Source organism: Pagrus major, chromosome 20 (assembly GCF_040436345.1).
Source record: "Pagrus major chromosome 20, Pma_NU_1.0".
Taxonomy (NCBI): Eukaryota; Metazoa; Chordata; class Actinopteri; order Spariformes; family Sparidae; genus Pagrus; species Pagrus major.
Window position 1 is genome coordinate 11,682,042 of NC_133234.1, and position 16,152 is coordinate 11,698,193.

At 41.3% G+C, this 16,152-nt stretch overlaps 1 protein-coding gene across 1 annotated transcript in view; it reads left to right on the plus strand.

Annotated features, from left to right (window-relative positions):
- itga3b (integrin, alpha 3b) overlaps nucleotides 1-14,218 on the plus strand; it is a 29,615-nt gene extending 15,397 nt beyond the window's left edge. Inside the window, exons 3-26 of the mRNA XM_073489933.1 lie at nucleotides 780-862; nucleotides 1,425-1,671; nucleotides 1,876-1,974; nucleotides 2,505-2,709; nucleotides 3,515-3,708; nucleotides 4,366-4,454; nucleotides 4,550-4,680; nucleotides 5,415-5,501; nucleotides 5,588-5,655; nucleotides 5,793-5,932; nucleotides 6,123-6,272; nucleotides 6,377-6,474; nucleotides 7,317-7,485; nucleotides 7,675-7,749; nucleotides 7,857-7,936; nucleotides 8,131-8,208; nucleotides 8,295-8,397; nucleotides 8,722-8,898; nucleotides 11,281-11,403; nucleotides 11,874-11,987; nucleotides 12,733-12,831; nucleotides 13,304-13,429; nucleotides 13,651-13,807; nucleotides 14,153-14,218. Coding sequence (XP_073346034.1) covers nucleotides 780-862; nucleotides 1,425-1,671; nucleotides 1,876-1,974; nucleotides 2,505-2,709; nucleotides 3,515-3,708; nucleotides 4,366-4,454; nucleotides 4,550-4,680; nucleotides 5,415-5,501; nucleotides 5,588-5,655; nucleotides 5,793-5,932; nucleotides 6,123-6,272; nucleotides 6,377-6,474; nucleotides 7,317-7,485; nucleotides 7,675-7,749; nucleotides 7,857-7,936; nucleotides 8,131-8,208; nucleotides 8,295-8,397; nucleotides 8,722-8,898; nucleotides 11,281-11,403; nucleotides 11,874-11,987; nucleotides 12,733-12,831; nucleotides 13,304-13,429; nucleotides 13,651-13,761 — 2,846 coding nt within the window. The 3' untranslated portion in view covers nucleotides 13,762-13,807; nucleotides 14,153-14,218. The remainder of the gene's footprint in view (nucleotides 1-779; nucleotides 863-1,424; nucleotides 1,672-1,875; nucleotides 1,975-2,504; nucleotides 2,710-3,514; nucleotides 3,709-4,365; nucleotides 4,455-4,549; nucleotides 4,681-5,414; nucleotides 5,502-5,587; nucleotides 5,656-5,792; nucleotides 5,933-6,122; nucleotides 6,273-6,376; nucleotides 6,475-7,316; nucleotides 7,486-7,674; nucleotides 7,750-7,856; nucleotides 7,937-8,130; nucleotides 8,209-8,294; nucleotides 8,398-8,721; nucleotides 8,899-11,280; nucleotides 11,404-11,873; nucleotides 11,988-12,732; nucleotides 12,832-13,303; nucleotides 13,430-13,650; nucleotides 13,808-14,152) is intronic.
- Nucleotides 14,219-16,152: the final 1,934 nt, after the last annotated feature.

The window sequence follows — 16,152 nt, forward strand, 5'->3', positions numbered from 1 at the left end:
TACCTGAGCAGACTATGAGGGAGAGTGGGAGAGGAAGTGACCCTATCCAACATGGCCATAAGCCCAAACCAAGATGAGTCTGATGACATCATCAGGTGTTACTTTCTCAGACTTGAAAAACCCTCTTTGAGAGCCAAAGAAGGGTTTTCACAGGCTTAGTTGTACTCTCTATGATGAGTAAACTGACCTTTACGTGTGAAATCGGTGGAATTTCCCACGCATACACACAACACATACAGGATTCTGTAGAGGATTTGCCTGATTGCTATGTGAGCAACTGTAAATAATCACACGCAAATGATAGTCAGCTGGCTCCCTCTTAATTCATCAAGGCTAAAGTGTGTCAAAAAAATCACCCAGCGTGTTCTTTAGCATTCACAAACATTTGCTGCACCTACACATTGAGCTCCAGGGTATGAAACTTTGAGGCGCATCCTTTCTTAATTGAAGGTTATTAACTTATAGACTTGCCGCTCCTCTACGTGGAGGTGAATAGGCCCACCTGAGGCTAAAAGTAAGGAGACATAATAAAAGGATTCCTCATCACTTTTGATCCTGAGGTTCGAGTTGCCGCATTTTTGTGGTAAATATTTGTCAGGGCATGAGCCAGGCTGAACAAAGCTTGGTTTGCTGTTTGGGTTGGTGGGTATTATCACAAAAATAATGTTGAATGTTATTTTTGGGCCGTGGTGTGCATACTTATTTGCATGATATTAACCTTTTAAAAAATTGTAATGGTAATTCTCACACCCGACCCAACCCATATGACACATCCGCAGCGGACCCATCTGAGATGGTGGAGGGCATGTGGCTGGGTGTGACAGTGGCGAGTCAGAGAGACCTGCCGGCGGGCCGCGTGCTGGTGAGACAACATCCTGTTTTACTCTATTAGTCAGTGTCACAGGTGGCATATTATGCGCAGGGTAACATTTATTGTAGCACCGAGGAGAGGCAGAGGGATAAAACCCTTCAAATTTCAATGTTTATTGTCACAGATGACTCATTGACAGTTGCAAAATTTAGTGCCGCTTGCTGAAAAACAGATGTTACACGCACGAAGCAAAGACAAATATTTTTTCCTTTTTGATATGACTCACAGAGGAAATTTTTGTTTGTTTGTTTTTTGATACACTAGAACACACATCTGACACATCTTTTATTGCTAGAAACTGCAGGGCAACGTCTTATTTTGTATTTTAAGACAGTTTTACATACATTGTTAGATGTTAGATGTTACATTTTTTAGATATTTTAGTAACATATTTAGTCCAAAACACAGTATTCCATGATTTAATGGGGACAAAATGGCAAAAAAAACAAAAATAACCTGATAGCAGGATGGGTACATTATTAGAAGAGGTTGCCAGATTTGACTGAAGTTAGAGCAGTTATACAGTTTATACACACTGTCCTCTGCTGTCCAGGCATGCGGGCATCGCTATGTGACTATCATCCAAGGTGGCAACGAGGCGCAGCGGCGGATGGTAGGAAAGTGCTACGTCAGGAGTAATGACCTGACCTACGACATAAATGACCTCTGGCAGGATACCAACGATATCTGCAACCCCAACTTTGACATGGAATTTGAGGGCATGTGCAACCTGGGCATCTCAGGCGGCATAACAGAGACTGACGTCTACGTCGGCACTCCAGGCAGCTTCTCGTGGCAAGGTAGGCACTGAGGAGTTAACGGCAAAAAGAGTGCGTTTTGTTTTTGAAATAATGGGCTGGTTGCACAGACTGGGATTAAAGCCTGAGCAAGTCTGCTAAATTCTAGTGTTAGTCTAACACTGGGATTATTCTCTGTCTGGGAAACCTGTTCTTTGTGCACCAAGCAGACATAACATTGTTGTCTAATTCTGCTTTGTTATAAAGGAAATGTTCATGTGACATGGAGAGATCCAGATCCACTGAATGCCTGGGACTCCAGAGACAAACAGATTGGACGGCACAGCAGACGAAACAGTTATATGGGTAAATATTCAGTATGTTTTGCATCTAATTATTGTAAAATCATCGGTGGACAAAAGTTCATGCTTCTAAGGCATCTAAGGCATACTCAATTAAGCGATTATTTGCTCGAAAAGAAACTTATAGCCAACTATTTTGATTATCAATGAACTGTTTCAGTCATTTTTCAAGCAAAAATGACATTTGCTAGTTCTAGCTTCTATAATATAAGGATTACCTGCATTTCTTTGTCATTCTAATATTAAATGAAGTCTTTGGGTCTTGTGACATTTTATATACTTTTTTTTATAGATGATTACTCGATCAGTCGTGCAAATAATTGGCTGATTAAAACATAATTACAATAATCATTAGCTGCAACTCTAGCTGTCAGTGTAAATTGCAAAAGAACCATACAAAGCAAGATGATGTATCCAGTCATTACAGTGTTAGCTATATTACAGTACATGCCATCTTATCTGTGGTATTTAAAAAGCTCTGGTTTGCTGTCGGATGACAGTTTAACAGTGAATCTCTGATGCTTTCATCCGCAGGTTATTCAGTTCTTGAGGATAAAAAGCTTCTGAGTCGTGACAAATATACAGTGGTGACAGGGTCTCCCAGGGACGAATCCAAGGGCTCTGTGATGTTGGGGAATATGACAGACACAAACATCACGCCGGAACTTATCATCCCCGGGGAACAAGTGGGCTCGTACTTTGGGAGCAGCCTGGCTGCCACCGACCTCAACAATGACGAGTGCGTCTCTGATCACTGAAAATGTTATACTATCTTTAGCTTTTTCTGTCTTGTATAGCACATTTAGGGCCCTCCACTGTGCACTTGATTAGATTACTGCTGGGTATCACAAGGACAGGGATTAAGTTCAAATGCATAATGGACCTTCTTCTAAAGAGAGTGTTTTATTTATCCATTATGTCCTCGGTTTGAGAATTACAGAAGAGGATTAGGGCCACTGTAAAATTAAAATCTAACTTTCACAATTCTGACTTAAATCTCAGAATTCAGACTATTTTGTCTCTGACTTTAATTCTGAGAAAAAAGTCAGAATTGTGAAAAACGAAAAAGGCAGAACTCCAAAAACAATTTTCAGTGGCCCTAATCCTCCAAATTAAGTCACTTTTAATCAAAATCTAAAAAGTGTCCTCCATCTTTCATTACAGGGGACCAAAGGAGTCCATTCTTTTAGAAATAATCTTCCATTTAATGCCATATTTAAAGCACCAACTGCTTATAGATCTAAATTTCGCAGAAGTGTTATGTTTGCACGTGTCTGTAACTGTATCTCTTAAGCCGCCTCATGCTTCAGTGCTCTGCAGCTATGATCTGCCCTGTTATGCAGAGAATGCATGATGTATATATGAGCTTAGATGAGAGAAGAAAACCTGTCCTTTCAGCAGCTGAGATAAGGTGTTCATCATGACATCATGGTGAAATCACGTGTGTGCCTTAATGCATAAGGGGACCTTCTGTAGGTCCTCCTCTGGTATGTGTGTGTTTGTATTTTCATATTAAAGTATATTTTGGGATATTTTCCCTCCAGTTGGAATGACCTGATCGTGGGCGCCCCGTTTTACTTCGACCGGATGAAGGATCAGGGGGGAGCAGTGTACATCTTCATGAATGAGAATGGATCGTTCCAAAAGACAGCCACCGTGGTGCTGAAGGGTCCATCGGCCTCTGGATTCGGCCTTGCAGTGGCTGCCATTGGGGATGTCAACCAAGACGGTTTCCAAGGTACGACTCTGAATGCAGCATTTGTTTTACACTGACGGGATGAACAAAATAAAGCAAAATAAAAATTAAAAAACACAGCTTAATTGTCCCTCCTGGTGCCCCCATGTTCGAAGCAGACATAATAAAGTGCCCAATCCTCACTATAAATATATTAAGACATTATGCGTGCCGGTGCCCCCCCACATACAGCTGGTGCCCTTTTTATTTTTTTCGCCCCTAGCCCTCAAACATCCTGAGTCCATCACTGGGTTCATTGATAATAACAGCTACATAATTGTGTACTTTGGTTTGTTTTCCTTATATTTTCTGTCCCTGTGTATACGACTGTATATTGAGAGGTGATGCACTTACAGTTATGCTGTGAAAATGTATCATGGTAGAGAGGAAGCAGCAGGTTCCCCATTATGACTTGTGTGTGATTGTTTTTATGTGCTGTTGCTAAGCGATTATCTCAGCAGGGAAACAAAATGTACTGCGTTGTATTAGGCCCACTTCAGAGCAGAATAAAACCGCCACCGCTAATTATTTATTAATCATTAAGTGGTGCTGTGCCACCACCTAGAGGCTCATAAACTCCATACACAGACCTCCTTTAGTTTCAGCTCAGCGGCCTGCCTTTCCTTTCTTTCCCTTTCAATATTTCACTCCTGTCTGCAGACTTTGCTGTGGGAGCGCCATTCCACGACACCGGGAAGGTCTACATATGGATGGGAAGTAGAAAGGGAATCTCACAGGAGCCCAGTCAGGTAACATCTGATCTTAAGCCACTAATGCTCTTCAGAGATCAAGGACCCAGATTGATTTGTCTTGATGTCTCATGTGTCATTGCTGCCCTCTGCAGGTGATCGAGGGTAAGTCGGTGGGAGGGTTCCAGACCTTCGGCTACTCCATCAATGGAGGGATGGACATGGACGACAACAGTTACCCTGACATCTTAGTCGGCTCTCTGGACGACCGCTTGGCTCTGCTCAGGTAGGAATAAGAGAGGATAAACAGACACATTGGCATGACATTGTTGGGTAAAAGTGTTGCTCCTTAATTTCTTGATTTAACTTAAATAAGGTATTATGATAGATTGTATTAATTGACAAGGTTCGGTAAACTGTAGGTTTTTGAAAAAACCTTTCAGATGAAGAAAATTATATTTGTTTTAAACGAGTCGACCAAATTGCTGTGGGAATTAAAGTGGATGTCACAACAATCGCAAAGTGACACAATAACAGGAATAAATGACAATGATAAAACACAAGGCTGAGGAGGTGCCCTCTTAGATTCCTCTATTGTAGAAAAAACCTGCCCTTCCAGTGGACAAAACATGGTGAAGTGTGAATACCTCCATAGTCAGCCACTGACTAAAACCACTAAGAACAACCAGAGGCCACTGAAATCATGTACATCTTGAGTTTTGTCTGAAAGGATATTTCAAAACTGTAGAGCTGCCCCCACAGAGGCACAATATCCATTACCTACTAGCCTTGATCTGCATATTCTTATGTTAGCGTAGCATTAGCCAAACTTCTCATTTCTTCCTGAAAATATGAAATTGACAGACAAAGCTTTTACCTGGCGATCGTTATAATATACAAGGAGAGGCATGACCATGCAATTGATGTATATGTATATGACTTGAATGTAGATGGTAAATATGTGTATTGTTGTTACTATGACTTGAGTTTGAATCCTCTTCTCACTGTATTTGTTTTCAGGGCTCGACCAGTCATCCACTTAACTAAGCAGGAGTTCACTGTTGCGCCAAACCTCGTCGACCCTAACAAATGTGGAAATACGCCATGGTGAGAAGTCTGTGCAGAATGTCTAACTCTGAAACTGACTGATTGAATTGTATTTGAGAAGAGATTCATTTTTCTGTGTTTTACAGCATTACAGCGACCCTGTGTATGTCCTTCACACTAAGCAATGGAAACAAAGACTTCAAGAAAAATATCAGTAAGCAGTCTAGCTTCATTTCAATTATTGATTTTATTTCTTTCAATGACAAACCATGTAATGTGTAAATGAATAATAATTTCAATTTCTAGCTGGTGTGTTCTGTAACGTACCGTGTTTGTTCCTCCTTTGTAAAGTTGTGAACTACACAGTGGAGGCCGACATGGAGAGAAGAAGCCCTCGTGTTCGTTTCTGGAACGGTAGTCACACGTATAACAACGTCCTGAGCCTGCCAGCTTCCAAATCCAAATGTGTTCATCTTAAACTGACCGTAATGGTAAGGCTTCTATACAAATACACTATAGTGTTGTTGTTATTGTGTACATAAATGTGTGGTCAAATATCGTCGTATAAATGTGTGTTTTTATTTTCTGCTCAGGCCAGTTTACTTTGAGAAGGCAGTGTTGCCCAATCTCCATGTGCTCGTGTGATTAAGAGTAATACAAGATTCTTGGATGATTCTATAGGCGCCTGTGAGGGACAAACTGGAGCCGGTGGTCTTCTCCCTCAACATAAATGTTGTTACAAAACAGAAGCTTAAATCCGGAGGTTCCCTGCAGAACCTGGACTCCTTCCCGATTTTCAGCCAGGAGCAGAAACTCTCTCAAAGAACTGAAGTATGGATCAGTGCACACATTCATACGTCCAAATTTAAATAACTGAAGATAGTGAAGCTTCGTCTCCCTGTGAGTTATAATATTATTTGTTCCTTTTCCTGCAGATTCACTTTCAAAAGGAGTGTGGCTCTGACAACAAATGCAGCAGTAACCTGCAGGTGACGGCCGAGTTCGTTGACAAAGAGAATAAGCCTTACCCCAGGTGAGATGATAATCTGAATTATGAAGCCCTCTTTGACTGATAAAGGTTTTAAAGGCTGCTACAGAAACCATATTTATAGATGAAGATCACAAATAGCATTTGATATTTGAAAGAAAAGTTCAACATGTGGAGAAATACGCTTATCTTCTCTTTTGCCCAGAGTTAGATGAGACGATTGATACTCCTCTCATGGCTGTATGAAAAATGTGAATCTACTGACAGCAGATGGTTAGCTTAGCTACCTACCAGCATCTCTAAATGTCACTAATTACAGCACAGTATACTGTTGGACAGAGCTAGGCTAGCTGTCTCCCCGTGTCCAGCTTTCTCACTGAGCTAACCTAAGTGGCTGCTATCAGTAGCCTCATATTTAGCTTTCAGACATGAGAGTGGTATCAGTCTTCTCATCCAACTCTTGCCAAGAAAGTGAATAAGCATATTTCACAAAATGTCAAACAATTCCTTTAAATTTTGGGAGACATTAAAGACCTCACAACATTTTTGTTTGTCTGATATTTGGCTTGTATTTTTACTGTTGAATCATCTTGTCCTCTCTGGCATCAGCCAAGCAGCTAAGGCAAACAATAATACCAGTGATGTCAGTGATCACTGGCATAATACTGTAAAGACTGGATAGAGAGATGTAACATGTTATATCTTGTTTGTTTAATCCGTACATTTAGCCTTGGACTTAGCTAGGTTAGCTTTTTCCATTGTGTCAAGTTGCCTGCGATATAGCACTTAGAATGACCATGACTTGGATGACTGAGAACCCTTCATCAACATGTTGATTATCTTTGCAAAAAAGTGAATGAATAATACATGTTTCCCACTGTTTGCAGGCAGGACAAAGCCCAGGTACTCCAGTTCAACAGCAATATGAAGATAATCAGGATGAAGGTGGAGGTGACCAACTTTCCTAGCCAAGGGAAGCTGGGTGAGGACGCCCATCAGGCCATGCTCAACATCACCATCCCTGATGCACTGAGATACTCCGGTGTCAGGTCTGAGGTACGTCCACTAGGGGGCAGCAGACAACTGAGATTGTCCATTCATTAGTTGTACATACACATACCTGGGTTATACATGTGTTCAGTTACTACATTTTTGTTTGTCATCAGTATGTAAAAATAGTTTTATTGCAATTCTCTTTCCCGCTCATGCATCTTCTGTCACTTGAATTGATAACTTTGTGTTCAGGACCACGATGTGCAATGCCGCTTGAACGACACAGTGATTTGTGATGTGGGGAATCCGCTTAAAGGCAACGAAAAGGTAAGTTTGAATTGTTGTTGTGGATTTTTCGCTCACAGATTCTGACAGGTTTCAGCTTTCCTCTGAGATGCGTTTGAGACTTGTCATTCTCTTGCTTTTATTGTCAGGTGAAACTTATTCTCAAGTTTGAGACGTCGGGGATCAACCTGTACACACAGAAGATTGAGTCCCAGCTGCTTCTGTCGACGTAAGTGCTTGACTTTGACAGTGATGCGTCACTGTATTCCTGTTTTGTGTAAGGCTTGCGTCTCAGTTTTGATCCCACAGCAGAACATTTTGTTTTTATTTAAGTTGCATTGTCATTTTCAGTGGTTATTGAGGCTCTATAATCATTCAATATTGCACTAGCACACAATGTTGTAATAAGGGTCTTGTCTTCAGTCTTAGTGAACAGACTGACCTGAAGCCTGAGCATGTGACCCTGCTGGTTGAAAACACCATCCAACCCTCGTTCACCATGTGAGTCCCATTACCTAACAACACATGACGCACTGTATGTACAGTAAAGAGCACAGAACTCATTTTTAAACTCTCGCCGTCTCCAGGGTGAACCGGCAGGTGCAAACCAAATTTGGCGGGACGGTGATGGGTGAGTCGGCCATGGTCAACACCAGTGACGTGGGCAGTCTGGTGGAGTTCACCTTCAACGTGAGTCACCTCGACCACTCAAACTATATTAGACCTCCAAGATTGTATATTGCATCAGCAGTATGTGTGCCACTCACCCACATTTCCTTGATCTCCACCCTGTCTTTGAAGCCCAAACTTTAATTCTTCAGAAGTTTAATATTGCGTGGGGAAGGGATTGTTATGTGAGCTATGGTTTGTGGTGGAAGCATGACGAGGGGTGGATGCTATTTAGGGGTTACAGAGTCGCACAGTCACAGCCTTAACTGTTATTTCACACCATGCGTTGGGTTTCCACTGAGGTTTCCCTTTTTCTTTTGTGCTGCTGATGTTTTTACCCACTAGGTGAACATGAGGGGACAGCCCCTGGGAGACATGGGGACCCTGGCTGTGGAGTTCAAGTGGCCCTTTGAGGCAGCCAACGGCAAGTGGCTGCTGTACCTGACGAAGATTGTTGTTGAGGGAGAATCCAAGATGGAATGTAACCCTCCTGGAGAGATTGTCAACTTGCTCAACCTCACTGTAAGGATCCTTTTATTAGATTTAGTTTACAGCCACACTATCCTCCTTTTTAAGTGTATCGTATCATTCTCATTCCCTCACTTGGTTGGTCAGGTTTATGCCCATATATCTTGGACACCTTAAAACAGTGTCCAGAATGAGATTGAGGTAACATTTAAACCTGAAACGGATATTGACGGAACATAAAAATACACAAAACAATGCTAGTGAGTCAGCTTCCTACTGTATGAACCACATAAAAACATCCTGGGTTCATATTCAGCCCGGGACCTTTATATGTCATGCTTTTCTCATCAAGTGTGTCCTATCTCTGTGCACTGTCAACTATGCAAAAACATGTCTGTTCTTTCATTTTTTACTGTTTACTCATGCCCACACCCACGACATACGCACATCCCAAAATGTCCCATTACTGAAAAGCCACAAACACAGTTACATAAACAGAGAGAGGTACTGACTTAAATGAAAGGCTTAGAAGAAAAAAACACAAAGACTATGAGTCTGCAGCCATGCCAGCAGCTCTGTGACGCTGTACAGAAGCACAGCGGTGCTTTGAGCCCAATGCTAACAGCAGCTAGTTTCAATGCTCGCTGTGAAAACGCTGGGTAACACTTTATGATATTCATCTTTTAAAAAATGGAAACTTTATAGCTAATTAAAATGCGGTTAGTAGTTATTATATTGCAACAAACAATAAAATACTTAATAGAATAATTTATTCACCCTATGAAAACAGATCTCCTGTGGGCAGCCCTGCACTGACTCGTCGTTTGAACAATCCTGTTTAAATCAATCTAAAAACAGCTAAAGGAGTAGAGGAGCAGGTTGATTTCTATGACATAGTTTACTTTTTTTTTCTTTACAGTCATTATGGTTTATTGACTTGCACAGCCTTTCATTTAGATTGTATATATTTAAGGATATTAAAGAAATCTGAAGATAATCTACACAATAAGCAAAAATACCCATAGAGGCACTGGGGAAATTGCAGATGTAGTTATCTAAACACTCAAAAACTAAAAAATCTACACAGTTTCAATAAGTGTAAATGTTTTTATGCTCAGAATTGTTTTGGATCAGTATCTTTTGTGTGTTTATTTTGTAAAATGTGATGAAAATACATTTATTTTTTGTTTATGACACAATTTCAATACTTTCATCAATTATGATAGTTTCTTGACCTACATTACCTTTTAGCTTAGGTTGTACAGATTTAAGGGAAATGAAGCATTTGAAAATACTGCAAGAAATTACATCACAAGACGCAAAAAAATACCAATGTAGGCACTGATGGACCACCTCCATCAGCAGAGTTTAAGCAACTGTTTATTGTGAAGTTGTAACTGAAATGTTGAATAAATATTGAGTAGTACATCTGTTACACTATGTGGATAGCCATTATAGAATTATAATATACTGATATTAACCTTGAAATGTGCCTAACAAATGGTTTATAAAGCACTTCATTGTTTGTTAACAGCTAGTTTAATAAAAAAGAATAAGAATGTTGGTTTAAAACATTCAGGAGGCTGTTGAGCCCTAAAAATCTCATTCTCCCAAAGCTCCTGTGTTAGCGGCATAAACACCAACACTCCCCCAATAGTCGGATGGTTGCACAGCTAACTGAGCTAACTGAGCTAACCAGCTAACAGCAACTACAATCATGAATTATAAAGATTATTGCTATTGGCCAATTCTTCCATATTTTGCCTCAACGATAAATGTACCATTTATCAACAATGGTTATTATAAAGTGTTAGGCAGTGCTGGAATACTGGTGTTTAGCAGACATACAGTTTACCTTTTTTTGCTAATTAGCTGTAAATGTAAGTTTCCACCCCTAGAGCCATACTGCCAGGTTGTCAGTGTGACAGTTACTCACTGTTTAATTACGATGATTATACTGCTCAAAGACCTTTGGGTGATGTACGTTAACAGTACAAACATTAAACTAGGCAAACGAGACTAGATGTAGGTTCAACTGTGCTACTGTTGAGTGTACAGTGCCGTTCACAGGCTTGTTACATGTGCCTGTAATTCATTCGGACGTGTGTGTGAACTGAAGCGGTCGGAGCAGCATGACTAAATGTGAGTGGTAGAGCAGTGGTGTGAAAATGGTCTCCAAGCCAAACCACAGCAGTTCAGAAATACATTTTGGAAAAAAACATGTGCGTCGCCACACACAAACCTCACAGAGCCCCAAATAGAAAGTCATAACGTGTGCGGCCCAGATATAGACAGTGGAAAAGACAATGCTATTCCGAGAAGAATTTGGTAATGTCTTTATCAAAACCAGTAATTACCCCGAGCCCTCTGATGTCATGTCTCTGTCTCCTCTGCTTCCTCCTTTCGTTTTTCCCCTCTCCCTCCCTCGTCTTCCAGTTGTCAGGAGGCGGACGGAAGCGCACTAAGCGGCAGATTGTGGTGGATGATGATACGACCCAGCCACATATTATTGAGCCACAGGCAGCCAGGCTCGGTCATCGCAAGGAAACCTACCTGCTGGTAAGAAGTTAATCTGCCTTATCAAACGCTCGCAGAATTCATGAATGTGTGCACCAAATTGCATCCAGCAACTGCAGAGACTTTTCGCTCTGAATCACAAATGTCAACCTGCTGGTGGGGCCGGAAGAAAAGTCAGGGGATCACCAAAGCCAGCAGGATACATCCTCCAGGGATGATGTATATCTGTACCAAATGTCATGGAAACTTTTCCAATAGCTCCTGAGATATTTCAACCTCGTACACAGACTAACCGACAGACCTAGAGCCACACGGCTAGCTGCCACCAGCAACAACCTACTTTCACTCAGCATATACTGGAGTATAGAATGTTATCACTGACTGATGAAGTGGATCTCACACTGTACTGGAAGTCCCCCGAAAGCTTGAACACTTCTAGGCTGCAAAAGAAAAATGGTGTCCGCGTTCGTGTCACTTGTATAACAGTTGTTCTTTCTCATCGTGTGTTGAAGGACTGCTCCAAGGGAACAGCACGCTGCGTCACGTTCACCTGTCCACTGCTCAACATGACGGATTCAGCCAAGATTTATGTCCGCTCCCGTTTGTGGAACAGCACAATGCTAGAGGTCAGCTCACCAGCTACAGACAGACACACACACACACACACACACACACACACTTACAGACAATGATAATAACTCAATAAAATCATCCACAGCTTCTGCCTGCTTCGGTTCAGGAAAAACAGTAATGAGTATAAGCATATTTACTACCACATAAGGATATTGTGCGCTGATCCATTTAATACAATTGCATTCTTGCTGAGCGGATGTGTACTACTGGGATAAACCTCCTGTTGGTCAACTATTGCTTTACTTTCTAAGCATTGTTGCCATTTTCAAAGTCAAAAAGTAACATTACATTATATTCTTTTATACATTATATTCTTCTATTATATTCTGTGCTCATTGCTCACTTCTGGCAATATTTGAATCCAGAAGTTTCCTATATAATCCTATGCTCAGCAGTGGGGTTGTAGCGGTGTACCATGGAATTAAAGAAAGATGATTGTCTTATATCGAGTGATATTGTAATAAAGCATTTGCTCAACCAAAAAAAACCCTTATGTTTACATTCATTTAAAAGTCATTGTAACTGATGATAATCATAATAATAATTATAATAACACCATAAAACTATGATTTCATGAGATGGTTATCGTACAGTGAAAATCAGTGAAAAATACCGTTGCAACCTTACTTTGCAGTAGCATCAGTGAGCTTTGTGCACTTCACCAGAGTACACCTGTGCTTCTACAACCCTCGGACTTCTTTGTGATCATGTTTTGATGCCGTGTGTGTCCCCCTGCAGGACTATAACCACGCCCTAAAAGTTGTGGTCAAGGGTCAAGCCACACTGAAGCTCATTACAGATAAACCAACCATCAAGATGGACAGTGAGACCACTGAGGTGGGTGATGCACACCTGACATCGCTGCGTTGGTGTTGTGCCCACAACATCATCATTAAAGTTGCTCCCGAATCGTCATGGCAACTGACCAGTCATGTTTGTATGATGTCATAGCTTGCACATGGGAGAAGTCAGCCTTTCTCACAGGTGGTTAACATTTTTAAAGGGTCTATTGTTAACCCGAAGCATGATGTTTTCCAAACCTCGATTACCGCGGCACGTTCATGTGGTGACGGAGAGAGGAGGGAGAGGATTGTTAACTGAAAGACGTGCAAATTCTTACATATTGCACCTTTGAAAAAAAAATAAACTGAAAATAGAATGTCAATTTACTTTAAGAATAATAATAATAAATGCCTTTCCTGCCTCTGCGGACTTTTTCACTTTTCGGTCAGCTGTTATGATATTCCTGGAGCAACATTAATAAATTGTGTTTCTGATGATTTTACGTGACTCTCCACCTTTCTTGTAGTTCTCAGTAGAAATAGAGCCAGTGGAGGGGGTGGAGACTCCTTACGAGCTCCCACTATGGATCATCATCTCTGCAGCTGTAGCAGGAATTCTACTCCTCGGAATAATCATTCTTATACTTTGGAAGGTGAGACTGCTGCACCTATTACACTCTTTCTGCAGAATTTCTACAGAATATGAATATCTCCCAATGTCCGCACATGTATTGTTTTAAAGTCAGTTCAAGACCAGCAATCTCTGGACTATATGATTGCCGTTGATGACTCATCTGACTGATATACCTTCTATTAGTCTAACCTTTGACTTACTCCCCCATGCACCCTCCTCCACCTCCTCCTCCGCCTCCAGTGTGGCTTCTTCCAGAGGGCCAACAGGAGGGAGATGTATGAGGCCAAAGCCCAGAAGGCTGAGATGAAGATCCAGCCCTCTGAGACAGAGAGGCTGACTGAGGACTACTGAGGGGCCCCATGGGCCCCCCAACAGCACACACCAGTGGGGCTTTTGGGTAATAACACCCCTCCAAATGGATTTTCTTTGGCTACTGTTTTGGGGTGTGATACAACTTGCTTACCACTTAACTTTCTCTTTCTCTTTCATGTCCACTGTCTACGTAACAGCCCCTCTGCTTCAGTTTCAGGCTAATACAGACTGTGCATTTGCTGCCGATATTTATATCATGTCTGTTGTCTACTTTATCTTCTCCTTCCTACTCGTTGTGCGTTTATCTTCTACCTAACTTGATTTTCCTCAGAATCCTAAATCTCCCTCTCCACACATCATTAATCCCGGCTCTCCTGCCGTGCATCCTCTTTAATGTCACCCTCTCCTCTCTCTCTCTTTTCCCCGCCAGCTTGGATTCTTCAAGCGAGCCATCTACTATCGGATAATGCCAAAGCACCGGGGGGTGAAAATTCGCAAGGCTGAGCGCTATCAGTTCAATCTGGGATTTCAGCCTGAGGAGCCACAGAAAAAGTACTGGATCACCAACTGGACAGAGATGCAGCATTACTACTACTGAGGCCTGTACTTTGGACCTTGAACCACTCACCGTCACGCTGGTTTGGGCAAACTGAGAACATTGGGCTCGGTTAAGTGGCGTGGACCAATTGTGGATAGTGCATTCATTTTTTTTTACTTCAGAAGATTTCAACTTTTTCAGTGCAATATACTGAACATTTCAGAGATTGTAATTTGTTGCGTAATTTGTCATGAATGCAGCGTTGTCCATTGGAATCGGGGCTGCGTTCAAAAGTAAATCGTAAATTTGATTACATTGCAGGTTTTTTATGTGATGAACTTGTTGTTTATATGTCTTTTTTCCTATCTGAGGTCTCTGAGCTAAGTTGCTGGTCAGTCATCATGTTCTTTTCCAACATCTGCCTGTTTTCCTCTCTAATCAGAGGAGTGAGTCTATTGATTTTCTCTGTGACTGTGTACGTCTGTCCCCAGGCATCACTTTGTGGTCAGCGGCTGTAGACTATGTAAGGCTTTCAAACCTACAGCAGTCGTTTGAGAGACTCAAACTGCACTTAGCAATCCACTCTGTTATGAGTGAACACGTGTCTTCATGTGAATGTCCATGTCGTTGCTTGGCAAGCATTACGAAAATGGAGTTACGGTGGTGGCACTGTATATGCAAAAAGTGACAATTTTTCAAAGCTATGGAGAAAAATACAGAGAGGTACACAGAAAAACTGGGGTTAACAAACTACATTTTATAATCCACATTAAATTCCTCCAATCCCTCCTGCAACAAGTTGAAAAGCAATAGCTTCATGTCTGTATGTGGAATTAGCCAACATGTGTTGATGAGATGATGGGAGCTCACCTGATTATTATTTATTACACTGTCTTGTGTTATTACAGCAAAGAATATCTTTAATAATATCACATACAGGGAGTCGTGACACTGGATTAAATAATACATGATGTTAAACATGTCTGGACACTGTGAGCTCCAGCATAGATGAATTGTAAATAGTGACAATAAGTTGGATCGACTGAATGAATGCATACGTCATCGGCCTTTGTTGTTTCGCTGTCCCTGGGCTTTTTGTACGAGACGGACACTGAGCTGACACTTGGATTTTCTCCAAACCATCGTGGCCCCCATCGAGGTCAACCTGCAGTGCTGAAAGCCGATTGGACCAGCAGGAGAAGACAGCTACTGAACGGTCTCTGATGGGACTAAGTGTTGCATTACAGCTCTAGTCTGTGTTACCCGAGAGCCCACAGGTTGTGACTGTGGCTGCTACAGAGGCTCCATTGACTCTGGGAGTGAAGAGGGAAGGGCTGAAACCAATGCACAAACTCTGTTCTCTGTGGTGGTGTTGTTCTTTACTGTGCGGTTTCATTGTAATTAAATTGTTTTTATCAACCATTGTAGTTTAATTGATTCCCTCATCGTTCTGTTTTTTCCATCTTTGGAACACAATGAGACATGGATGAGTCACCAGGGTTCATGGTAAAAACCCTATACTACACTATCTTATTTAAAACACACAGTCGGAATATATATTTCATGTCTTTATTGTAGAAATGCAGAAAAAAAAGAACAAAATCAAATATTCAAAAATCTTATGTATTAATGACTTTACAAACATTCATTTAAAACATTTCCTCCCAGACCATCAAATATTGCAAATAAATTACAAAATTGTAATGTTCCTTTGCATAGGCAAAATATAATTGGGCTCAAAGTGTATACAATAAATATACAAGACTAGATAAGGAGTAGGCAGACCAAAAGAAAATCTAATTTGATCAGATGCTCTGTACAGTACACAAAAACACTGATGTTCACATTGAGGTTGGCACTGTGCTAGCTGCAGTAATTCAGGCCTTACTTTA